The sequence below is a fragment of the Phocoena phocoena genome, chromosome 18 (assembly GCF_963924675.1).
Source record: "Phocoena phocoena chromosome 18, mPhoPho1.1, whole genome shotgun sequence".
Lineage (NCBI taxonomy): Eukaryota > Metazoa > Chordata > Mammalia > Artiodactyla > Phocoenidae > Phocoena > Phocoena phocoena.
In genome coordinates this window covers 66,260,778-66,281,317 of record NC_089236.1, presented here as the reverse complement: position 1 = coordinate 66,281,317, position 20,540 = coordinate 66,260,778, and the positions used below count along the sequence as shown (strand labels likewise).

The following is a 20,540-nucleotide window of genomic DNA, read 5'->3' as shown; positions in this document are numbered from 1 at the left end:
ACTTTTTTTTTCTAGCTAACACTCAGCTGCTATTTAGAATAAGATGGTATTTGACCAACTTTTTTTTTGTTCTTCTTTCCTAAGCACTTAATGCCTCAAACACTTCAATGTGTTCTGGCCCAAGAACGCCCTCCTCTGTCAAGCAGTCACCAGGCCCTGATTTCTTTTCCCTTCCTTCCATCTTCTGAGTGGCTCCCAACTACCTGTGCCAAAGGGGCGCATGTGACAGAACCATCTCCAGCCCTCGGTGCTATTGACTACTCATCTGGAACTCTTGGTTTCCTTTGATAGCAAATTCTTTGCCTTTATGAAAGTTATTTACTTCTGAACAATATTCAGAGAATGGTCAAAGAAAATCAATTACAGTATTAATAAAATTTAAACACTTTTCTTTACAGGCTAATGAACAAAGTAAGCAGAAGTGATATAGGAACTGTAATCTAAAAGCAACTCAGCAATGTAGCATTAGAGGGTAATTTTTAAAAAGGTAAAGTCATGACACTCATGCAAATAATAAATGGTCATTATTAGTTCATGACATATTTATTATTAACTATTATTAATTCATGATGGAATCAGTAAGATATTACAATTCGTTTTTATAGTCTCTCCCTGACAAATTCCTTTCTATCACAATCATTTGCACTGCTGTGAACAGGAATCCTTTGTATCACTATTAGTTTTCTACAAGTTAACTTCTACCTTAACAGAGTTGTAAAATAGCCTAGTGAAAGACAAAGGTGCTCAACTCTAGAGGATAAAACAACCCTGCAAAGATCATAATCTGGCATTCCACTGAAGAGATATTCTGTGGCCTCTCTTGCCCTTCCAGCATCTTTCACAGCTTTTCCTGTCAGTGGTGATCATTTTATTAACATCTCTCCATCTTGTCTTCATCCCTATCCCGTGCTTCCTCCCCCAACCCACAAGGAATCCTAGGCTTGGATAAATGGTGTCTGTGTGTATTATGGACTGTGTGAAAATGTTGGGAAGCTTGTAAACATTTTACAAGGATGTGGAGAGGAAAAAAACAGGCTGACCTAGTAATAGAGGTTTAGGGAGATGAGGCTGATAAACATTCATCCAGAAAGGATGGTTATTATATAAATGGCATTTGAGGGCTGTTCCCCAAGCCCCTGTGTCTTAGTCAGCTTGGGCTGCTATAAAAAAGTACCACAGACTGGGAGACTTATAAACAACAGAAATGTATTTCTCACAGTTCTGAAAGCTTGATGTCTGAGATAAGGGTACCAGCATGGTTGGATTCTGGTGAGGACCCTCTTCATGGTAACGGACTGTCAACTCCCCACTGTGTCCCAACATGGTGGAGACAGAGGGGGAGAGCTCTCTGGGGTCCCTTTTATAAAGGCACTAATCACCTCCCAAAGGCCTCATCTCCTAACACCATCACATTGGGGGTTAGAATTTCAACATATGAATTTGGGTGGTGGGGGGACACAAAAATTCAGTCCATTGTACCCCCCATTTCCTCCTCTTCCCACTAGAACATAAGCTCCATGAGAGCAAGGACTTTTTTTTGCCTCATTTTCTTTTTTTTTAATTGAAGTATAGTTAATATACAATATTATGTAAGTTACAGGTGTACAATATAGTGATTCACAATTTTAAAGGTTATGCTCCATTTATAGTTATTATAAAATATTGCCTATATTCCCTGTGTTGTGCAATATATCCTTGTAGCTTCTTTTATACATAATAGTTTGTACCTCTTAACCCCCTACCTCTATATCACCCCTCCCCCCTTCTCTCTCCCCACTGGTAACCACTAGTTTGTTCTCTCTATTCGTGAGTCTGTTTCTTTTTTGTTATATTCAATAGTTTGTTGTATTTTTAGATTCCACATGTAAATGATATATAATATTTGTTTTTCTCAGTCTGACTTATTTCACTTAGCATAATGCCCTCCAAGTCCATCCATGTTGTTGCAAATGACAAAAATTCCTTCTTTTTTATGGCTGAGTAGTATTCCATTGTGTGTATATATGTACCACATTTCCTTATCCATTCATCTGTTGATAGACACGTAGGTTGCTTTTATATCTTGGCAATTGTAAATAATGCTGCTATGAACATTGGGGTGTGTGTGTGTGTGTTTGTTTCTTTCGGATGTATACTCAGGACTAGACTTGCTGGGTCATGTGGTAGTTCTAGTTTTAGTTTTTTGAGGAATCTCCATACTATTTTCCATAATGTCTGCACCAAGTTACATTCCTGCCAACAGTGTAGAGGGTTCCCTTTTTTCCACATCCTCACAAACATTTATTGTGTTCTTTTTCATGATCACCATTCTGACAGGTGTGAGGTGAGATCTCATTGTCAGTTTGATTTGCATTTCCCTGATGATTAGTGATGTTGAGCATCTTTTCATGTGCCTGTTGGCCGTCTGCATGTAGTCTTTGAAAAAAATGTCTGTTCAGTTCTTCTGCCCCTTTTTTAATCTGGTTGTTTGTTTCTTTGGTTTTTTTTGATGTTGAGTTGTATGAGCCGTTTATGTATTTTAGATAATAACCTCTTATCAGTCATACCATTTGCAATTATTTTCTCCCATTCAGTAGGTTGTCTTTTTGTTTTGTCCATGATATTCTTTGTTGTGCAAAAGCTTTTGAGTTTAATTAGGTCCCATTTGTTTATTTTTGCTTCTATTTCCTTGCTTTAGGAGACAGATCCAAAAAAATATTGCTATGATTTATGTCAAAGAGTGTTCTGCCTATGTTTTCCTCTAGGAGTTTTATGGTTTCCGGTCTTACATTTAGGTCTTTAATCCATTTTGAGCTTATTTTTATATATGGTGTTAGTGAATCTTTGCCTTGTTTTCTATTGTGTCTAAACAATAAATAGTACATGAAGGGGCTCCATTAGTATCTGTAGAGTGAATGAATGAGGGAATGAATGTTTCTCCTTCTCTGGATAAAAGAAATGTTGGCTCCAGTGCTAAAGACCAAAGAAAGAGAAATTCCTTGTTTCATCAGTGACTCTTGCAATCCCTGGCTTTCCTCTAATGTACTTCATTCATCCATCCAGCTAGTGTCTTTTACTGAATCTGCCTTGTTTTCCTAGTACTCTGCTACTTGTTGGTATTATAAGGATGAAAAGGATAAGATATGAGCTCTCAAAGACCATGCAGTCTCAGTTCCAAGAGGAGATTTGGAGCAAAGGTAAGAGAAAGGAATCGATGCATATCAAATGTGAAAAGTAGAACTAGCAGGGTTTCTGAATAGGGAGGAATTAGAACCATAGTAAGTGAGGTGAATTATGACTGGACAAAGGTAAACTGTCCATCACAGGAAAGATCAAGGAATGGGGAGGTCTAATTATATGCCCTCACTCCCAAGAGTCCAGGACCATGGGTAAGTCTGAGTTCCCAGCTATAAGAAGCTAATATGTAATAGGAAAAATGAAACAAATGTACGAGTTATAGTAAGAAACAAAGTAGTGAGAGGGAAAAGTCTAATAACCTATGAGGTGGATCCAAAGCAGGAAACATTTTCTCTCTGTCTTCCACATCTTCATGTCATATCTGATACCTATAAGCTGCTGCTGTGAAAAAAAAGGCAACTGGATATTAGAGCCTGTCCTTCTAGATCTGTGGTCTAGCAGGGGAGATAGAGCCCATCCATCCATAACCAGTGCTGTGCCGCGGCTGACTTACTCTGGCTCCTATCAGGTCTCAAGAGCCAATTGCTAAGCCAGTTTTTAAACACAGCCCTTTTAAAAAGGTTAAATTTACAATTAAATAAATCATATTGAACACAAAGGTAATAAATGCTCAAAGCATATCACACCCTAAATTATCTGTGCTCTTGTGGATCTTAGGTTGACTATATCTGTATAATTGTGGGCTGGTGTGCATATTTTCCCAACTCCTCATTCAGTGACATAACATTAGTAGCTTGAAATTGCCGTAGTAGAAGGTTTTACACCATTGACACCACAGAAATTGGCAAATGCTACAAATTGGGGCTTTGCTCATCCTTTTGTTTTCTAGATTTAAGAAAATGATGTAGAAAATGTTTAAAATGTAGATTAAACTGAAAAGGATGTCATGTCTAAGCCATTACATTGTGAATAGCCCCAAAAATTTGAGGAAATTTTCTTCCAATATTCAAAACTATTATCCAAAGAAGTTACGTGTGTCGTTGACTATCAGGTGATATACCAACATGCTTCTTCGTTGTTTTGCTTTTACATGACTTGTTATGTATCAGGCAATGATCACGTAGGAATTACACTTGTTCATGAATTGCAACAATTAGCCGGCCATGAATACAAAATTCAGCTAAAAGCATTCTTTGAGAATCAATTGGCTACATGTAATTTATGATAAAGAATACTGTGCATCTCATTGCTATTTGTAAATTGTGTGCTATGTATTCTTTATATCAGTAAAAATCTATCATAAACATACATATGTATTTACATGTGCATATGTATATATGCATCTATATCATTATATCTCTATTTATACTCATATTTTTTTTGGAGCACTGGTTGTTAACATTTACCAACACACCACTGTCCAAAACCAAAAAACAGAGTGGACAGTAACAAATGCCATAAGAGAGTTGCACGAGGCTGTGGAAGCAGATTCCCTGGGAAACGGGGAAGCTATCATGGGCTTCATGAAGGGGATGAGAGCCAATGGAGTCTGGAGGCAGAAGAACTCAAGGGAACCATTTCCTCAGAGGCCCTTGGCTTTGCTGGTCCCTGAGGGGAGAAGAGAGGTGCCTTTCTAGTAACAAGGGGGCCACTGCCTACCTGAGGCTATCACTGTTGTCTGTTTTCTGGAAACCAGAATGAGACACAGGCTCTGAGGACCACAAAAGGTTGTATAAGAAGACAGGATGAGCTCAGGCATCATCAAAGCCTCTAGAAATAGGAATGTTCATCTCCTTCTGTGGCTCCAGGGACTGTTCAGTACAGAGCAAACTGTAGAGAGAATGGCCTAGTCCCACTAGCAGAAAAAGTCCACTAGCCATTGGTTTCTGTAAAGGGGCATTTTTCTTTAACTGGACTTGGAGGCTTGGAATTCAAGCTTCATTGCAAAGTAGGGGGTAGAATTAGGCCCCCAAATGTCCTTTTGCATTACATGTAATTATTACATATCCTATAAAGTTGGACAGCATCTTTGCCCTCAATATCTTTTCATATTCACAAATTTTCATGGGAGTCAAGTTTCCTGAAAGGCACTAGGACACTAACATCACCCCCCAGACCCCACTTCCATTTTTCCATCCTCACACACCACCTGCTCTACTACCGTCTCCACTGAACCTCTAAGATGAGGCCAGAGTGTAGAAAGGACAGCACTTCCCTTCCCACCCTGCCATCAACCCCATAAAAGGGAGGAGAGAGAAGGAGGGGAGCCTGATCAGCGATATGGTCTCAGCATCAATTTTCTTCAAATTGTTGGAGGGGACAAGGTCTTGGTCCAATGTGGCACCAACATCAAAACGTATCCTGACTTGGCCATCCTGACTGTGGGTGTATTTTGTGGGAAACACCTACCCATAGGTGAACTGAAATTGTCTCCGTCTTGGACCCTTGGGACAAGTGTATCCGCAGGTGACACAGGGAGGGAGGGAAAAGGAGACAGGGTGGACGCAGAGGCCAGCAGTGGTGGAATATGACCTTGAGGAGAAATGAGGGCACTGGATTTCTAGGTGGGAGGAGCTTGTGCACAGTGATGTTATTGGGAGAGGTATGCCTGGGAGTCTTTTCTAGAAGCTACGTTTGCATGGAATGCATAGCTTTTACTCTCCTTTGCGTTTACTTAGAGGAAAGGCTGATGGAGTTTGAGGTGGAGCTGTGGTGGTGTTGGTGGTGGTGGGACCTGAGCCCTATTGAGAAGAACCTGAGTTCTGCCCTGAGACAATAGCAAGTACGAAATGAGATCATTACAAGCACTGCCAGGAAGCTCGGATGTATTCAGGGCAGCGGCCCGCGGAAAAGTCTGGAGTTTCTGCCTGGATTCCATTTGAACTGGGGCAGAAATGTGAAGATATAGCATTTGTTCCCATAGACTGATGTAGTCTAGAGCGTAACTTTTACGCATAGAAAAGAATAAAATAAAAAGTATAAGATATAAGACAGGATTGGATTATATCTTATACTCAAAATGTATTAAAGACCTAAATGTAAGACCAGAAACCATAAAACTCCTAGAGGAAAACATAGGCAGAACACTCTTTGCAGATATTGAAAAATCCTTGCATCCCTGGGATAAATCCCACTTGATCATAGTTTATGATCCTTTTAATGTAATGTTGGATTCAGATTGCTAGTATTTTGTTGAGGATTTTTGTGTCTATGTTCATCAGTAATATTGGCCTGTAATTTTCTCTTTTTTTGTGGTATTTTTGTCTGCTTTTGGTATCAGGGTGATGCCATTTGCAGCAACATGGATGGACCTAGAGATTGTCATACTGAGTGAAGTAAGTCAGACAGAGAAAGACAGAATCGTAGGATATGGCTTATATGTGAAATCTAAAAACAAAACAAAACAAAACAAATGAACTTATTTAGAAAAGAGAAACTGACTCACAGACTTAGAGAACGAACTTATGGTTACCAAAGGGGAAAGGTGTGGAGGAGGGAGGGAATGCGGGTTTGAATTGACATGTACACACTGCTGTATTTATAATGGACAGCCAACAAGGACCTACTGTGCCGCATGCGGAACTCTACTCAATGTTATGTGACAGCCTAAATGGGAAGGTAATTTGAAAAAGAATACATGTATAACTGAATCATTTTGCTGTACACCTGAAACTAAAACAACATTGTTAACCAACTATATTCCAATATAAAATAAAAAGATAAGAAAAAAACATTAAAAAAAAGATTGCAGGCTGATTAAGGGAAGAGTCCAGATTTAGGATTCTCAGGAAGAGAAGGCCTGTCAATTAAGTTAATAATGGAAGATAATTACAAATATTTTAAGAAGCTGATGAAGCACAGTTGAGTTGCCGGGTGTGTGTGGTCAGGGAACAGGGAACGAAGAGAAAATCCTGACAGGAAAAAAATTCAGGAAGGAAATAACTAACTGTTGGAAAATGATTTCCACTCCTCATCTCAACTATTTGAGTTAAAAGAAAGTAAGACCCGTGAAAGAACAACTATTTCCAAAGCAGTCATCCTCGGACATGCTTTGTATCGCAGATAACCCGGGTGGTACCAGGCTATCTTGAGAAGGTTCTGGCGTGTGATCTGGTCTGTTTGCAGTGAGTGGTGCTTTGTGCTCACCCTGCCCTTTTTACCCAGCTGCTTGTAACGTGCAGAAAGTAAACCCTCAGAGAAACGGCCCCGCCGCCCAGCCCCTCTTCAGAGTCTATCGGATGAAGAGACACAGAGCTCTGTTTTCTGCTGGCTGTGGTCACGCGTGGCTGGAGGATTCATGGACAAGACCAACCGCTCCATCTGTATCTCAAAGTCACTGATTACCAAGAGAAGGACTCAGCCCAGAACCACGCAGAGGATAGAAAGTCCTCAGAGAGTGAGTCTGTTAGAGTAATCCAAACAATCAGAGCCATTCTGACCACATTCTGATGTCTCCGTTGCCCCTTTCAAATACAAGCCGTTTCCTAAGGCCCAAAGGGAACACTGTGAATGGTGCCTAAGATTTTTCATAATGTTAGCATCTGAATGAAAGGACCAGATGTGACCTTAGAATGAAGGCAATGACCAGGGAGATGGGCAGGGGTCAAGGGAATGCCCCAAATTTCAAAAGGGTACATTTCAGAAATTGCCATTAGTATGCTTGGTAGCAAACTCCAGATAAATTCTAGAATGGATAATTAAAGGGATGGTTTTATAGCTCTTAGTAAAGCAAGAAGCTCCCAGTAGGAAGCAGTATGATTCCCTAAGAGCAAGAAACATCATATTAGACAATTTCTCTTTTGACGAGTTTACTAGGATGCTTCAAAACTTCTATCGTGCTGTGCTGCTGGATAAGAAGGAGAGACACGGGGCTGGTCACCATGCAGACAGACTCAGTGATGGCACCAAGGATGGCGAACCACGCCCTATGGTCCCGTCCTCGCTCCCATTCACTCACCTCAATAAAAAAACTCACTAATTCAACATACACCTTATAGAGCATGGACTTTATGGATTTTATCTTCTGGGAAAGAGATAGGAAGAAATTGTTCAATCCCTGTCCTCATGGGGCTTATAACCTAGAGGTGGGCAAGGACAAGGACACAAGTAACCACAATCCAAGCCAGAAAAACAAAAATCACAGAAAGAAAAGTACAAAGCGCTATGGGGGGATCAATGGAGACAAAGGTCCTGTCTGGTTGGAAGGTTGAAAATGCTTTGCATGGGAGATGGCACTGGAGGTGGAGTTGGAAGGAGGAGAGAGATGGGGGTGATGAAGAAAGGCATTTGCCCCACACGGTGTGAGCAGAGGCACAGACTAGGGAAAAGGTTAAGCACAAAGTCCAGGTTGATGGAAGCAGGGGGACGAGAAAGGCAAGTCAGGACTGCTGTGATGCATTCCTCTTGCTGGGAAGCGGCCGCGGGGAGCCCTTCGATCAGGTGTTTGGATTCAGGAGTCACACCGTCTGGCATGAATCTTGCCATGGCCACCACCTTCCCCAAGAAATTAAGTTATGAAACTTCTCCAAGCGCTGGTTGCTCCACCTGTAGACCAGGCCTGGTTACAGCAGCGCCCCACGCTGAGGGTCACTGGGGAGTAGGCGAGATTCTGTGTCAGTTCTGTGCCTGGCGCGGAGGGAGCGCTCTCTAAATGGGCTGAATGAAGCCCAGAATTAAACTGGAGGAAGCTCTGTTTTGCAAGTGTGATCTGGCAGTGCTGGACAGCCTTGATTAGAGCAAGTTCAAAGAGCGGAAAATGTCTTCCTGTTATTTGATCCCAATCTATGGTAAGCCATAGGCTGAGCCACAGAAAAGGCAGACCTCCCCGCACGGAGAATGGGAGGGTGGGCAGGCAGATTCTGCAGAATTTGGCAACTGAGAAGGTGTGGGCTCAGCAGTTTGGGAAAAGCAAGGAGAAATGTGTGCAGCATCCTCTTGGATTTGGAGATCTGGGGACAAGTGTGGGACTGGGTGGAAGATGTCTTTACCTCTATAGGAGGAATTCCACAGAGATCACAGGGAGTGTGCTGAAGGCTTTTGGGTGACGCTAAACTGGGAGGCTGGTGAATACAAAGATGACCAAATCAGGATTCGAAACAGTCTTGAAGGCTAGAATTTGCGTTGGAGAAAACCACCACAATAATAGCAAACTCATTTAGTAGCTTATTTAATCTTTTTCATAAGGGAGATATTATTATCACGCTCATTTTACAGGTAGGGAATCTGTTGAAAGTCAGGTTTCAAGGTCTGTGCTCTAGAGGGAAGAAAGAAGGAAACTGATCTTTATGGAGTATTTACAGTGTGCCAGACACCAAGTTTCACCCAAGGGAATACTTAGGAAGCTGGAAGACCTGGAAGGAGGTCAGATGATTTAGAGTAGGACCTGGTAGATGAAGATGACAGTGTGATGAAACATTATCTCTAGGCGCTCCGTAGGCCTGTGAAAGGCATTTGAGCACGAAGCAGAGAGCTAAATTTTCTGTGCTGACCCCCGATCCATGTGAATTATTTCCTACTATGGTGTGAGGAGCAGGGATCTTCAACTGTTTCTGTTCGGTGGGTCCACATTCCTGTCCGCGATAATCTTGGTCTCTAAGTCTGTCTTTTGACTCTGATGACTATGGTGTGGGATATGTGGGAGATGTCTACATGGTGAAGTTGCATGTGTGGGTGTGACATGTAGAGGCATCTGCGTGGTGAGAGTTTGTATGGACGTGTAGTTAGCTGTAGAACCAGCTGCGTCTGTGTACATGCGTGTGCCCACGTGGTGTGAATACTCTGGTGTGAATCTGTTTTATGATTCTAGTGTAATTGGAGCACAGGCTGCATGGCTCACCACCTTGGTCAAAGGCACACCCCACCCTCACCCCCAGCACTCCCAGGAGAGATTAATGAAGGAGCAGGAAGCAGAAGCAGAAACAGAGGCTGGGGTACTGTTCACTAAGAACCTGCTGACCCCACTGTAGGAACAGCGTAAGAGCTGCAGCTGGAACAGGAATTTCCCTGTGGAGGGCGCTAAGGCCCCTTCGGCTCAAAACCCTCCCAGTACTGACTTGAATCTGGGATAGAGGGAGTCAGTAGGATAACGTGGGTATTTTCCCAGATGATATAAATGGATTCCAGATAATTCTCTCATAGCGTCTGCTGGTTCCTCTTTGTGGCTCCATCACCTACCAAGACCACCGCCAACTGCATTCTCTTTATCAATTGGGCTGTGGATGTGATTCCTGCTTCGCTCCTTCCCTCGCCCTCTTCCGTCCCCCCCCAGTTCTCACAGCTTGCAGAATAGTCCTTCCCAAGGCACAGGGTGGGAAAAGAGCGTGTTCTGGAGGAAGCAGAACTCAGAGCAGAGGAAATGGGTGAGCCAGAGGGCAGACCAGCCAGGTCTGGAGCTCAGAGTTGAGAGCAGGCATTGGGTCAGGACTGAATGGCCAAGCAAGCTGGAATTAGCAGGTAGGACAGTCATAAGACAGAAGGACTGCCTGGAACCCAGACATCAGCCAGCAGAACAAAGTGAGAATCTGAGGTCCAGGTTTCAGCAGGAGAGTGGGCATCAGCTGATCTCCAGGAACTTGGAGGCTGAGCAAACCAGGAAGAGCACAGAGCCAGGCACAGGGCCAAGGAAGGGTCCTGAGCCCTGCAATAGAGAATCAGCTTCGTGGGGAGTCCTACAGAGCAGGCTGAAATCCCCAAACACGACTGGCTGGAGGTTTGCTGGTTGGGCGTAAATGAGAGCATCTGCTGTAGTCAGACAGGGAGAAAATAGCCTTCTGTTTCCTCTGCCCACCTTGCCACATTTTGTGTTGTCACATTTTGTGCTCTGGAGAAAATCTGTCTCCCAGTAGGGTGACTGGTCTGCTTATTATACATGGACTATATTTGGTTTGTATAAATGAAAAATATTGATCCAAAGATATCCAATTAAAGTCAGGATTTGACCTCTCGTATTCCCCCCAGCCCAGCAGCACTTAGCTCTATGCCTGGATTTAGAAGCAGTCATCCCTTCCCTGGGAAGGGTTAGGGGGCACATCCCTTGGGTTTGCTTAGGACCTTTAAAAATATCAGTTCAAGATAGAGAATTGCATATTTACTACATTGATTCTAACATACGTTAATATATTGATTTAAATATAATAACATTAATATAACATGTGTATTATGACTTTTACTACTTTAACTTCTAGGCTATGAACATCTCCAGGGCAGAGACAGGTCTTTTTATTGCCTTGTTCCCAAGCAACAAGCATGGAGCCCATGAGTTGTCCAAAAATATTTAAGTCAATATGCAAATCAGGAATACTGATGTTTAACTATTTCTTTTTCTTTTTATATATTCACAGAATCTCAGATCTCAAACTGGATATGACTTTAGAGATTACCCAGTCTGTCTTCCCAGCCAATGCAGGAATTATTTCTACCACCCTTTCAGTAGAGGAGCATCAGCCTCTAGATACTTCTAGTCAGTTCTTTGTGGGACAGCCTGTTCCGTTGTTGGGCAACTCTGATAGAAACTGCTTCTTCAGAGAGCCCCTAACTCTGATTCCCTCGTAACGTGTACCCAGGGGTCATACTCATCTACTTCCCCTTCCTCCATCCCTCTCACACCCTTACCCACCATATTCTTTTCCTTTTTTCCAGGTGAAACAATTGCCCATGTGAATTTATTTCAAGACCTCCCGTCTTCCTAGTTACCCTCCTCTCACATCAATGAATGTGGTTTGTATTCATGTTCCTTAAGATATGGTGCCCAAGACCAGCACTATGCAATTTGACTATGGGAGTGAGAGGCTATCACCCTTCCAATTTGGACATTCTTATGCTATTAACGGCACTTCGGATTGCACTAATCTTCATGGCTGCTACCTTTTCCTGTTGTTTTTTACTAAACGTCTAAGAAGCACAGCTTGTTTTCTTTTTTTTTAATTTAATTCAGTCAAGCTATTCTCTCTCATTCTATGCAATCGATTTTTAAAGACAAACATTAAGTTGAGAATCTGACTGCTTGAGATCTTGGTATGTATTGGAAAATACTGTCCTGGGAGAAGGGATGGAACTTAGGGCGGGACCTGCTCTGCAGCCAGCTTCCCCTTCCACTGCCCCCAAGTCTCTGGGCAGGAACCTCGGAGCACCTGTGACCCCTTCATCCCTCATGAGTCACCAAGTTACTCGGTCTTATCAGTTCTACCTCTAAGTACCTTCCTTGTCTGTTCCCACTGTTGCCCTCACGTGAGGTTCAGGTTCTCACATGAAATACTGCAGGATCTTTCTGAAATGCAAGTCCCGTCAGGGATTGTCTGCTCAAAATGTTTCAACGGCTTTCCGGTTCCTCTAAGACAAAGTCGAAATCCCCTCATAGAGTTTACAGGTCCCTTTGCAAGTCCCCCTCCACGTGCACCTGCACCCCATCTTGACGTCCTCCCGCACATCCACGTGGAGTCTTTCCAATGTGCTCGCTGGTCCCTGAGGCGCTCGGCTCCTTTCTGCTTGGAGGTCTTTGCTCGTACGTGCCAGGCCCTGCTCTGGATGCTCTACACAAATTAACTCACTTCATCCTCACCACCACCCTCTGAAGTAGATAATATTACTCCCATTTTACAGACGGGGAGCTCATATGTTAAGCATTTTGCCTGGTGTCACGCAGTTAATAAGTTGTAGAGCAGGATGAGTCCCGTGACCCGAAATGCCCCCCCTTTCTTCCTCCTGGGTGAACTTCTACCCATCTTCCAAGACAGTTCAAGCACTGGCTTTTCTGGGAAGTCTGCCTATGCCCTGAACTTAACCCCAGATAGCACTTATCGTTCTGGGCTAATCGTTTGCTAAATGATCATCGCCCTCTAAGCAGGACATCCACGGAGATAGGCCACTGTGCTTTCCTCACTGAGCCCCCAGAACCTATATTCTGTGCCGGGAATCTAATGAATGCTTTGATGAAAGGAACTCATTAATGAATAAGTGAATTAACTACTTACAGGGTTCCTTCTGTAGTCGTAATATGGTGTCATAGCCATTTGCCAAATTGTCAATTATTGATCATCAGTTTTTCCTGTAATGCGTACAAAAATCTGGCCAAAGCTTAATTGTACATCAATTCTTAATTTTCTTAAGAAAGAATTAAAGAATTAAAAAATTCTTAATTTTCTCCTGAAATTCAGATCAGTTATCCTGGCTTTGTCTAAGAGCAGTACTGCTTTCTGAAGTGCTCTGGAATTACTTAGAAACGCACAGCGGCAGTAAGTTTTAAAACTACCAACCCCAGTTTGCTCTTTGCTCAGGTGTCCTTTGAGTTCATCCCCTTGAGGATGCAAGTTAGTCTGTAAGGGAATCGAGCAGAGGAGACTCAGGAGCGCCGGCTTGCCGCACGTGCGGTCAGACGGGCAATGAGCGAGAGAGGAGCAGTGGGCCCGGAGAGAAATACGCCCGAGCCTTTTCTACACATCATCATCATCTTATAGATAAGAAAGGGAAACAAAGTGAATTTAAGTGACTTATCCAAGGGCACACAAGAAATTAACGGCAGAGCTAGGACTTAAACGCAGGTTTTGGGCCGATACAGAATGCTGAACCTTTCCCCAAAAGCTCTATAGACGACCGTACAAAGTCATAAATACATTCTCCTGTTGAGTCTCAGATACTTTGTCTGTAAAATGGGGATTATACCATCTTTTGGATAAATATGTTAATATATGTGAAAGCACTTTGTAAAATGCAAATGTGATTCAAATCAATATATTAAACTATCTGTCACAAAATTTTTCCCAGTTCTTAGGGCCAGGAATATTTGAGTAAACTTTGTCCGTTTTTGACTGCCCAGCATACAAACACACCTTAGTTCTGGTGAAGCTCTATCTCCCACCATGGAGCCCAAAATGGGCCTTTTCTCCTCATCTCCAGCAGCTGCAACCTATGATTGACATAATGAAGAGGCCCACGTCTGTGGTGAGAACTGACTTCTAGATGCAGTGTGGTCTTGCCTTATAAGGTACAGTAAGTCCTAACCTGTAGGATAAGCATAAACTGTCGTCTAATGAGCACAATAGCTTTCGCTTTGTTATGAATGTGACATAAGATATGCAGCAAGGCATCAGAGTCATCCGTCTATTAGGTTTTGGATTTCAGGAAGCAGCTACTGCAGTCCTGGCTGGAAACAAATAGATGGAGCGGAAGTAACGGTCACCTTCCTGCCACTGAGATGTGAGCTCTCCAGGCATTGAAATCTGTATTTATAGGAATGACTGCTACCCTTTATGGTGTGCGTCTCGCCTGTGTTATCTCGTTTCATCGCCGTTTAACAAGTAAGAAAACTGAAGCACAGGCAGATTAAGACCCCTTAGTTAGTAAATGGTGAGTCCATCACACTCAAAGTCTAGACTCAAAGATTCAGACTCTAATCAGAATTTCTCACCCTTTTATGTGCATGGCGGACACCTGGAGATGTTGTTAAAGTGAAGATTCTGATTCTATGGGTCTGTGGTGGGGCCCGAGAGTCTGCATGTCTAGCAAGCTCCCAAGTGATACAGACGCTGCTGGTCTGAGGACCACACTTCAAGAAGCAAGGTTCTAAATTGTTCTTGAAAAGTGCACTTGAAGCACTTTGAAAAGTGCTTCTTGAATCTCACCATAAAAAACACTCATGGCTCTTCAACTGTGCGCTTCCCTAAGGCTTCTCCCTTTGCCAGAGCTTGGTGACATGAGAGGAGAGTCCCTATGCATCTATTAAATGCTCTGATTTAACTCGGTGAATGATTTCTTCTTTGATTTGTTAAACCCACAAACCTTTATTGAGAGCCTGCCTGGAGCCAGCCATAATGGTGGGTGCTGAGGATACCAGGATAAGTAAGATAAGGTCCTGGCCTCTGAGAGAGGAGCTATTGATGGACACAGGCTGTCCTGAAAACCTGTGAACACCCTGCAGCAGACTGACTTAGGACCAGGTCCACTTGTGGGCTGCCTTGGCTCTGGTACCATCCTCACCACCACAAGGTGTGGGCATGTTTCAGCATGTGGGTCCAATCCTCTTGGCACAGAGACAATTTTCTGGCGGCTCCTCCTGTCCAGAGTCTACTGGGAAAACACAATTCACCTACCTTGGGTCATTGATCGCGTCAGTAAACATAAAACTTTGCCATTTTTGTTGGGATAAGAACGCACTGAATGTTTCTTACACTTCTTTTGGGGTGAGAACTGCCAAAGACAGAACTTGAGTTTTTCTACATGCTTTTAGATAACTTTACATGCATTTGGATCACAACAAGAAAATCACTCTGAATTAAAATTAACCTTAGGCTTATGTAACAAATTTAAGTCTCAGAAAGCAATCAGAATTTTAGCAAATGGACACCTACATCTTAATTATTCAAGTCAATTTTCCCTCACTGAGGCTGTAATTAGTTTTCATTTATTATTACTGTTGTTTGAAATTTAAATGTACTACTGTTATTTCGTCACAGACTAAGGCACACATTTCAACCAGGAAGAAATCTAAAGTTATGACATTAGATGATTCCCACCTGTTCCCTATGTGAGAATAAACATCCACAGAAACCTCTTTTCTTTAACAAATGCCATTCCTTTCCCCTATCTTTATGGCCTGGCTGTTAAGGGGATGGGGAGAGAGGTGAAGGATAGGCAGGGGAGGAGAGGTCCACCTTTACGAAGTGTCTTATGGTCGTTTGAGACCATTCAGACCTATCTCCACTCAGATGCAGATAAGATTCTATACTGTCAGGATCCAGGAAGCCAGCAAGATAATAGATAAGTGGAGAAAAAGAGGGACAATTCTCAGGAGGAATAATGTTAGAGGACCCTATTACAGTCATCATTCTTCAGTGAACTTCTATGGCGAAGTGGTGAAGGGTTGTAAAGCTCTTGAGTGAACTTCAAGTTGAAACGGGCTTTAAGGGACTCCTGGCATCCAGCTCTTTCAATATAAGGAGGAAGAAAGTTATGAATGAGGCACAGAGAGTTTCATCACCAAAGTCAAGGTCTTAAGACTAGTTAATAAAAAAGTCAGAACTCGAAGCTCCATCTGCTGAATTACCATCCAGTCATCTTCCTTTTTGTTGCCTGAGTACCCATCCTAAATCACGCCAGCCTTCGTCCAGGAATACAATCTTGCCCTCATCACAAACTATCTGTCTCCTCATTATTTTGTTCATTCAGTCATTTTGCAAATATGTATCCAGAGCCCACTGTGTGCCTGGAGCACAAGGAGAACATCACAGACCAGGTCCCTGCCCTCAAGGCGACCATGATTCAGCTTTACTCTCTCCTTGGAGCAATGCTTTCTGGATCCAGCCTTACCCGTCAGAAATTACTGCTGCTCTCCCTGTGAGAGATGCTTTGCTTTCACAGTTAAAACTCTCTACTAACATCGAGAAGAGAGAAAAACACAACAAAACAAGAGACACAGCCTAGAGTGGATATTGCATCTAAAGACAGTGAATTGCTTTTGAAATTGAGTGAAGAAGTTTTCAGTCCACAATGAGGATTGAATTACAAGTGTCCCTATGGTGGTGTCCTGAAACTGATTCCACAGAACTATAGTTGAAGGGGGCCTGTGTTTTTCACAACTGGAAATGCCCCTTGTCCAAAGAAATGCTGGCTTACATCAAATCTTTTAAGGTTGTAGTCACTACTAATGTAAATGAGTTCCTAAAAAACTGTAGCTATACTGGGTCATCTAAGAGGGTTAGTTAGCAACAAGAAGGTATGACTTTGACAGTGAAGTTATGTAACCAGCAAGGAAAAAAAAAATCTAGCAGTTTAAAAAGATTTTCTGTTGTTCTTTCTTAGAGGAGGCTTAATGTGGCCTAAGTCTAAGAAGATCTGTCTCAAATTGAGAATGTAGGCTTAAATCAATTTATTATTTTAAAACACACTATAACCATTTTCATTCCCCTTTGGCTTCTGAGTTTTTTTCTCAATTTGGAATTATTGTGATGATTGAGAGCCTACTGGCATAGAAAGCTTCCCAACACCCCACTGTTGTGTTTTCAAATAAGAATAAAGGAAAAGCAACTGGCCTCGTCAGCAATGACTCCGTGTGAATGAGGACATCTAAGCTGGTGAGTGTCCATTTTCTTGGAAATATGAATCAGTGTTCCTGATGTTGAATATAGATTTCTGTAGTAACCTGTATCTTTGATAAAGATTTTGATTCAGGATGAAGGAAGTAGAAAGATTATGTTAAATGAATTTTACAAATTCTAATTGAAGCATTGTCAGTGGACGAGGTTTTCCAAATTACCTCTCGTGTGCAGGGTACACAGCAGACATAGAATACATTATTTTTACTGTTGAGAAACAAAATCAAGAGGATAAAGTTTTAAGGTGGAAGGTTATTTGGACCACTAACAACACTGTTCATTAATTAGCCCACTTTGGAGCTAAGGTTCAACGCCTATTTTTCACAATAACTCGGTTTCATTAAGGAATAGAGATTGAAGGGTAATGACACCATACATATATATATATAAATATATATATTTATAGAATGAACCCAGTAGAGAACAAAGAAATACACTTAGCCACATGACATAACTTCTACCTGCTGCCTCAAGGAGGGAATGGGCCAAGAGGTCTGTGGAATGACAACCGTGTCTCCATAATACTCTTCTCCTTTTACAATTTTCCCTGCACCTAGGGAAACCTTCCGTAGTAGAAGGAGAATTTTGAGATATCCTAAAATAAGTTTAGAAGCTGGGACTGAAGAGAGAGTAGCATTGATTCCTCTAATGGGTGCTCAGGAAAGTCCATGTTACTTGGAGGCCTAACTGAGGTGTCCAAGCTTGAACACTTCCCTTTATTGTCATTAGACTCTCCCGGATTTAACTAAATATCCTCTCTTCATCCTTTGGCACGCACTGTGGACTAATGACGTGAATACTTGACACAAAATCCCATAAAATATGATGCTTTAGTAACTTCCTAGTTAAAATTTGATTTCATTTTCTTTACTGGGGCCAGGGTACAGTGTTGCCATTTTATTGTGAAAAGTCTATATATTATAAAATACCAGGGGCAATTTTTAATATAATAAACCCACAACCTGCGGCTGATTTGTAAACATAATCAAATAGGCAGAAAGCAGGGGCAGGTAGTGATTCTTACAATGACATACAAGCAAATAGCAAATAATTGTTCCCCTGGAGGTATCCTGTTGTATGAAAATGCCTTTTTTTGAAGTATAGTTGATGTAAATATTATATTGGTTTCAGGTGTACAATATAATGATTTGATATTCTTATAGATTATACTGAAAACGCCCTTACATTTTTTCCCTCTTTAAAATTCACAGTTTCTAATAGTTTCTAGTATGCCTAACATTGAAAGCTTGTCTACATACTTTTTTTTTTTTTTTTTTTTTTGCGGTTTCGCGGGCCTCTCACTGCCGTGGCCTCTCCCGTTGCGGAGCACAGGCTCCGGACGCGCAGGCTCAGCGGCCATGGCTCATGGGCCCAGCCGCTCCGCGGCATGTGGGATCCTCCCGGACCGGGGCACAAACCCGTGTCCCCTGCATCGGCAGGGGGACTCTCAACCACTGCGCCACCAGGGAAGCCCTCTTAACTACTTTTTAAAATTTTCTTGCTCTGCTGTATTATCACTAAACACGATTTTTAAAAAAAATATGGAAGCCCCTTTAAAAACCCCTACATCTCTCAACACTGTCTATCTTCTCATATGTTTCTATCACTGTGAATATACATATGAATATACACACGTATGTATATGGATTTCATGCTAGAATGGCCTGAGGAAGTACAGGGACTTAGGATAACATATGATCAGGACTTCCCTGGCGGTCCAGTAGGTTCCATCCCTGGTCAGGAAACTAAGATCCCGCATGCCGCGTGGTGAGGCCACAAAAACAAAACAGTACAACGTATGATCTACTGACGGCGTGTGTTTACCATATGCATATATATGGTGTCCTCCATGACACAAGGCAAATCAAAACCTGTTTTAAAACAAGCCAGTTACTTCTGCCCTTTCCTTTGGAGTCGATTATTCGCATTAGGTATTTCTAAAAGATCCATGCAGTTATTTGCCATATGAAAGACATGATTTAATTCTTTCTGTCAGCATTCATACACCCCGTCCCTCCTAGGCAAATCTTGGCACTTGGATTAAGTACTCAGAGTTAACAGCCAACTGTATACGGACTCTTCAGCACAGTGAGGGGAAAAGTGACATTTTACCTCCACCCCAAACAAAGCTATTATATTTACCTTCTACTTTGAAGATAGTAAAGTGCGGTCGGCAATGGAAAGAACCCAACGCGTTACCTGCGCAGTTCATCCACAGACCCTGGTAAACCCAAGTGGCCGTTATCACCGAGGATGCTCGGGTAGTTACTTTCCACTCATTGGATGCGGTGGCAGCAACGAGAGCGCCAAAGCCCCCGACGCCAAACACCAGAGCCGAGATCTGTGCCCTGGACATGTCGCTCAGGCGTCTCCAGGGACACTGTCCAGACAGATCGCTGCGGTGGTCTAGGCATGCAGCGGACACAACCCGCTTGGACCAGTGTTACAGCAAGTTAATGCGGGCAGGTGACAGTACTTCATGCTCGGGTGGCCTTAGGAAGGACCAGAATTTAGGATAAAGTCTGATTTACCGATGGCATTTTAAAGGTAGCCTAAGACGATCTTTCTAACTTCCTACACGGATATTTACTAAAAGTTTGTAGATGGATTCTGAAGGTTTTGAGTTCGCAGATTTTTTTCCTGCCACATAGTTAATGTTTAATTTTCTGTTAGCCTGAAGCTTAATGAACCATGCAGGGACCAGATATTACAAAGTACAAATTATACAGTAACAGTTAAGGCTTATTTGACCCATTGCTTTAGTCTTGCGTGCTTCTGAATCTTATATAAATGGAATCATAGTGCGGCTTTCTTCTGTAACCAATTTTTTCACACGTTATGTTTGTGAGATTCATCTATGTTCAGCAATGTAGCTATGGTTCATTAATTATTACAGCAGAATATAGTATTTCATGAAATGAATTTTGCTGGGTTACACATTCATTTCGACTCAGTACTTTGAAGATATAATTCTGTTTATATTTGGCTTCCATTGTTGTTTTCGAGAAATCGAGCGTCTGATTTGTCATTTCTTTGTAGGTTAATCTGTATTTTCTCTTTGGCTGGTTTTAAGATTGTCTTTGTCTTTGGTTTTCACAGTTTCACTAATTTTCTAAGTGTGGATTTTAAAAAAAATCTTATTTGGGATTTACTGAACTTTTCGAAACTGATGATTCATTGCTTTCATCAATTCTGGACAACCATTAGTCCCTTCCTTCTCCAGATATCACCTCTGTCCCTATCCTTTCTTTATCTCCTTCTGTGACTCTGACAAGCTCTATTTTTTTAGTTGGTCCTATGTCTCAAAATCTCTTTAACATTATTTACTTCTTTATTGCT

At 42.1% G+C, this 20,540-nt stretch overlaps 1 protein-coding gene across 2 annotated transcripts in view; it reads right to left on the bottom strand.

Annotated features, from left to right (window-relative positions):
• CLDN10 (claudin 10) overlaps positions 1-19,792 on the bottom strand; it is a 101,434-nt gene extending 81,642 nt beyond the window's left edge. Inside the window, exon 1 of one of the 2 annotated variants that reach the window (XM_065895995.1) lies at positions 19,344-19,792. In XM_065895995.1, the coding sequence (XP_065752067.1) occupies positions 19,344-19,557 (214 nt within the window). In that variant the 5' untranslated portion in view covers positions 19,558-19,792. The remainder of the gene's footprint in view (positions 1-19,343) is intronic. The other variant, XM_065895996.1, reaches the window with a different exon arrangement.
• Positions 19,793-20,540: the final 748 nt, after the last annotated feature.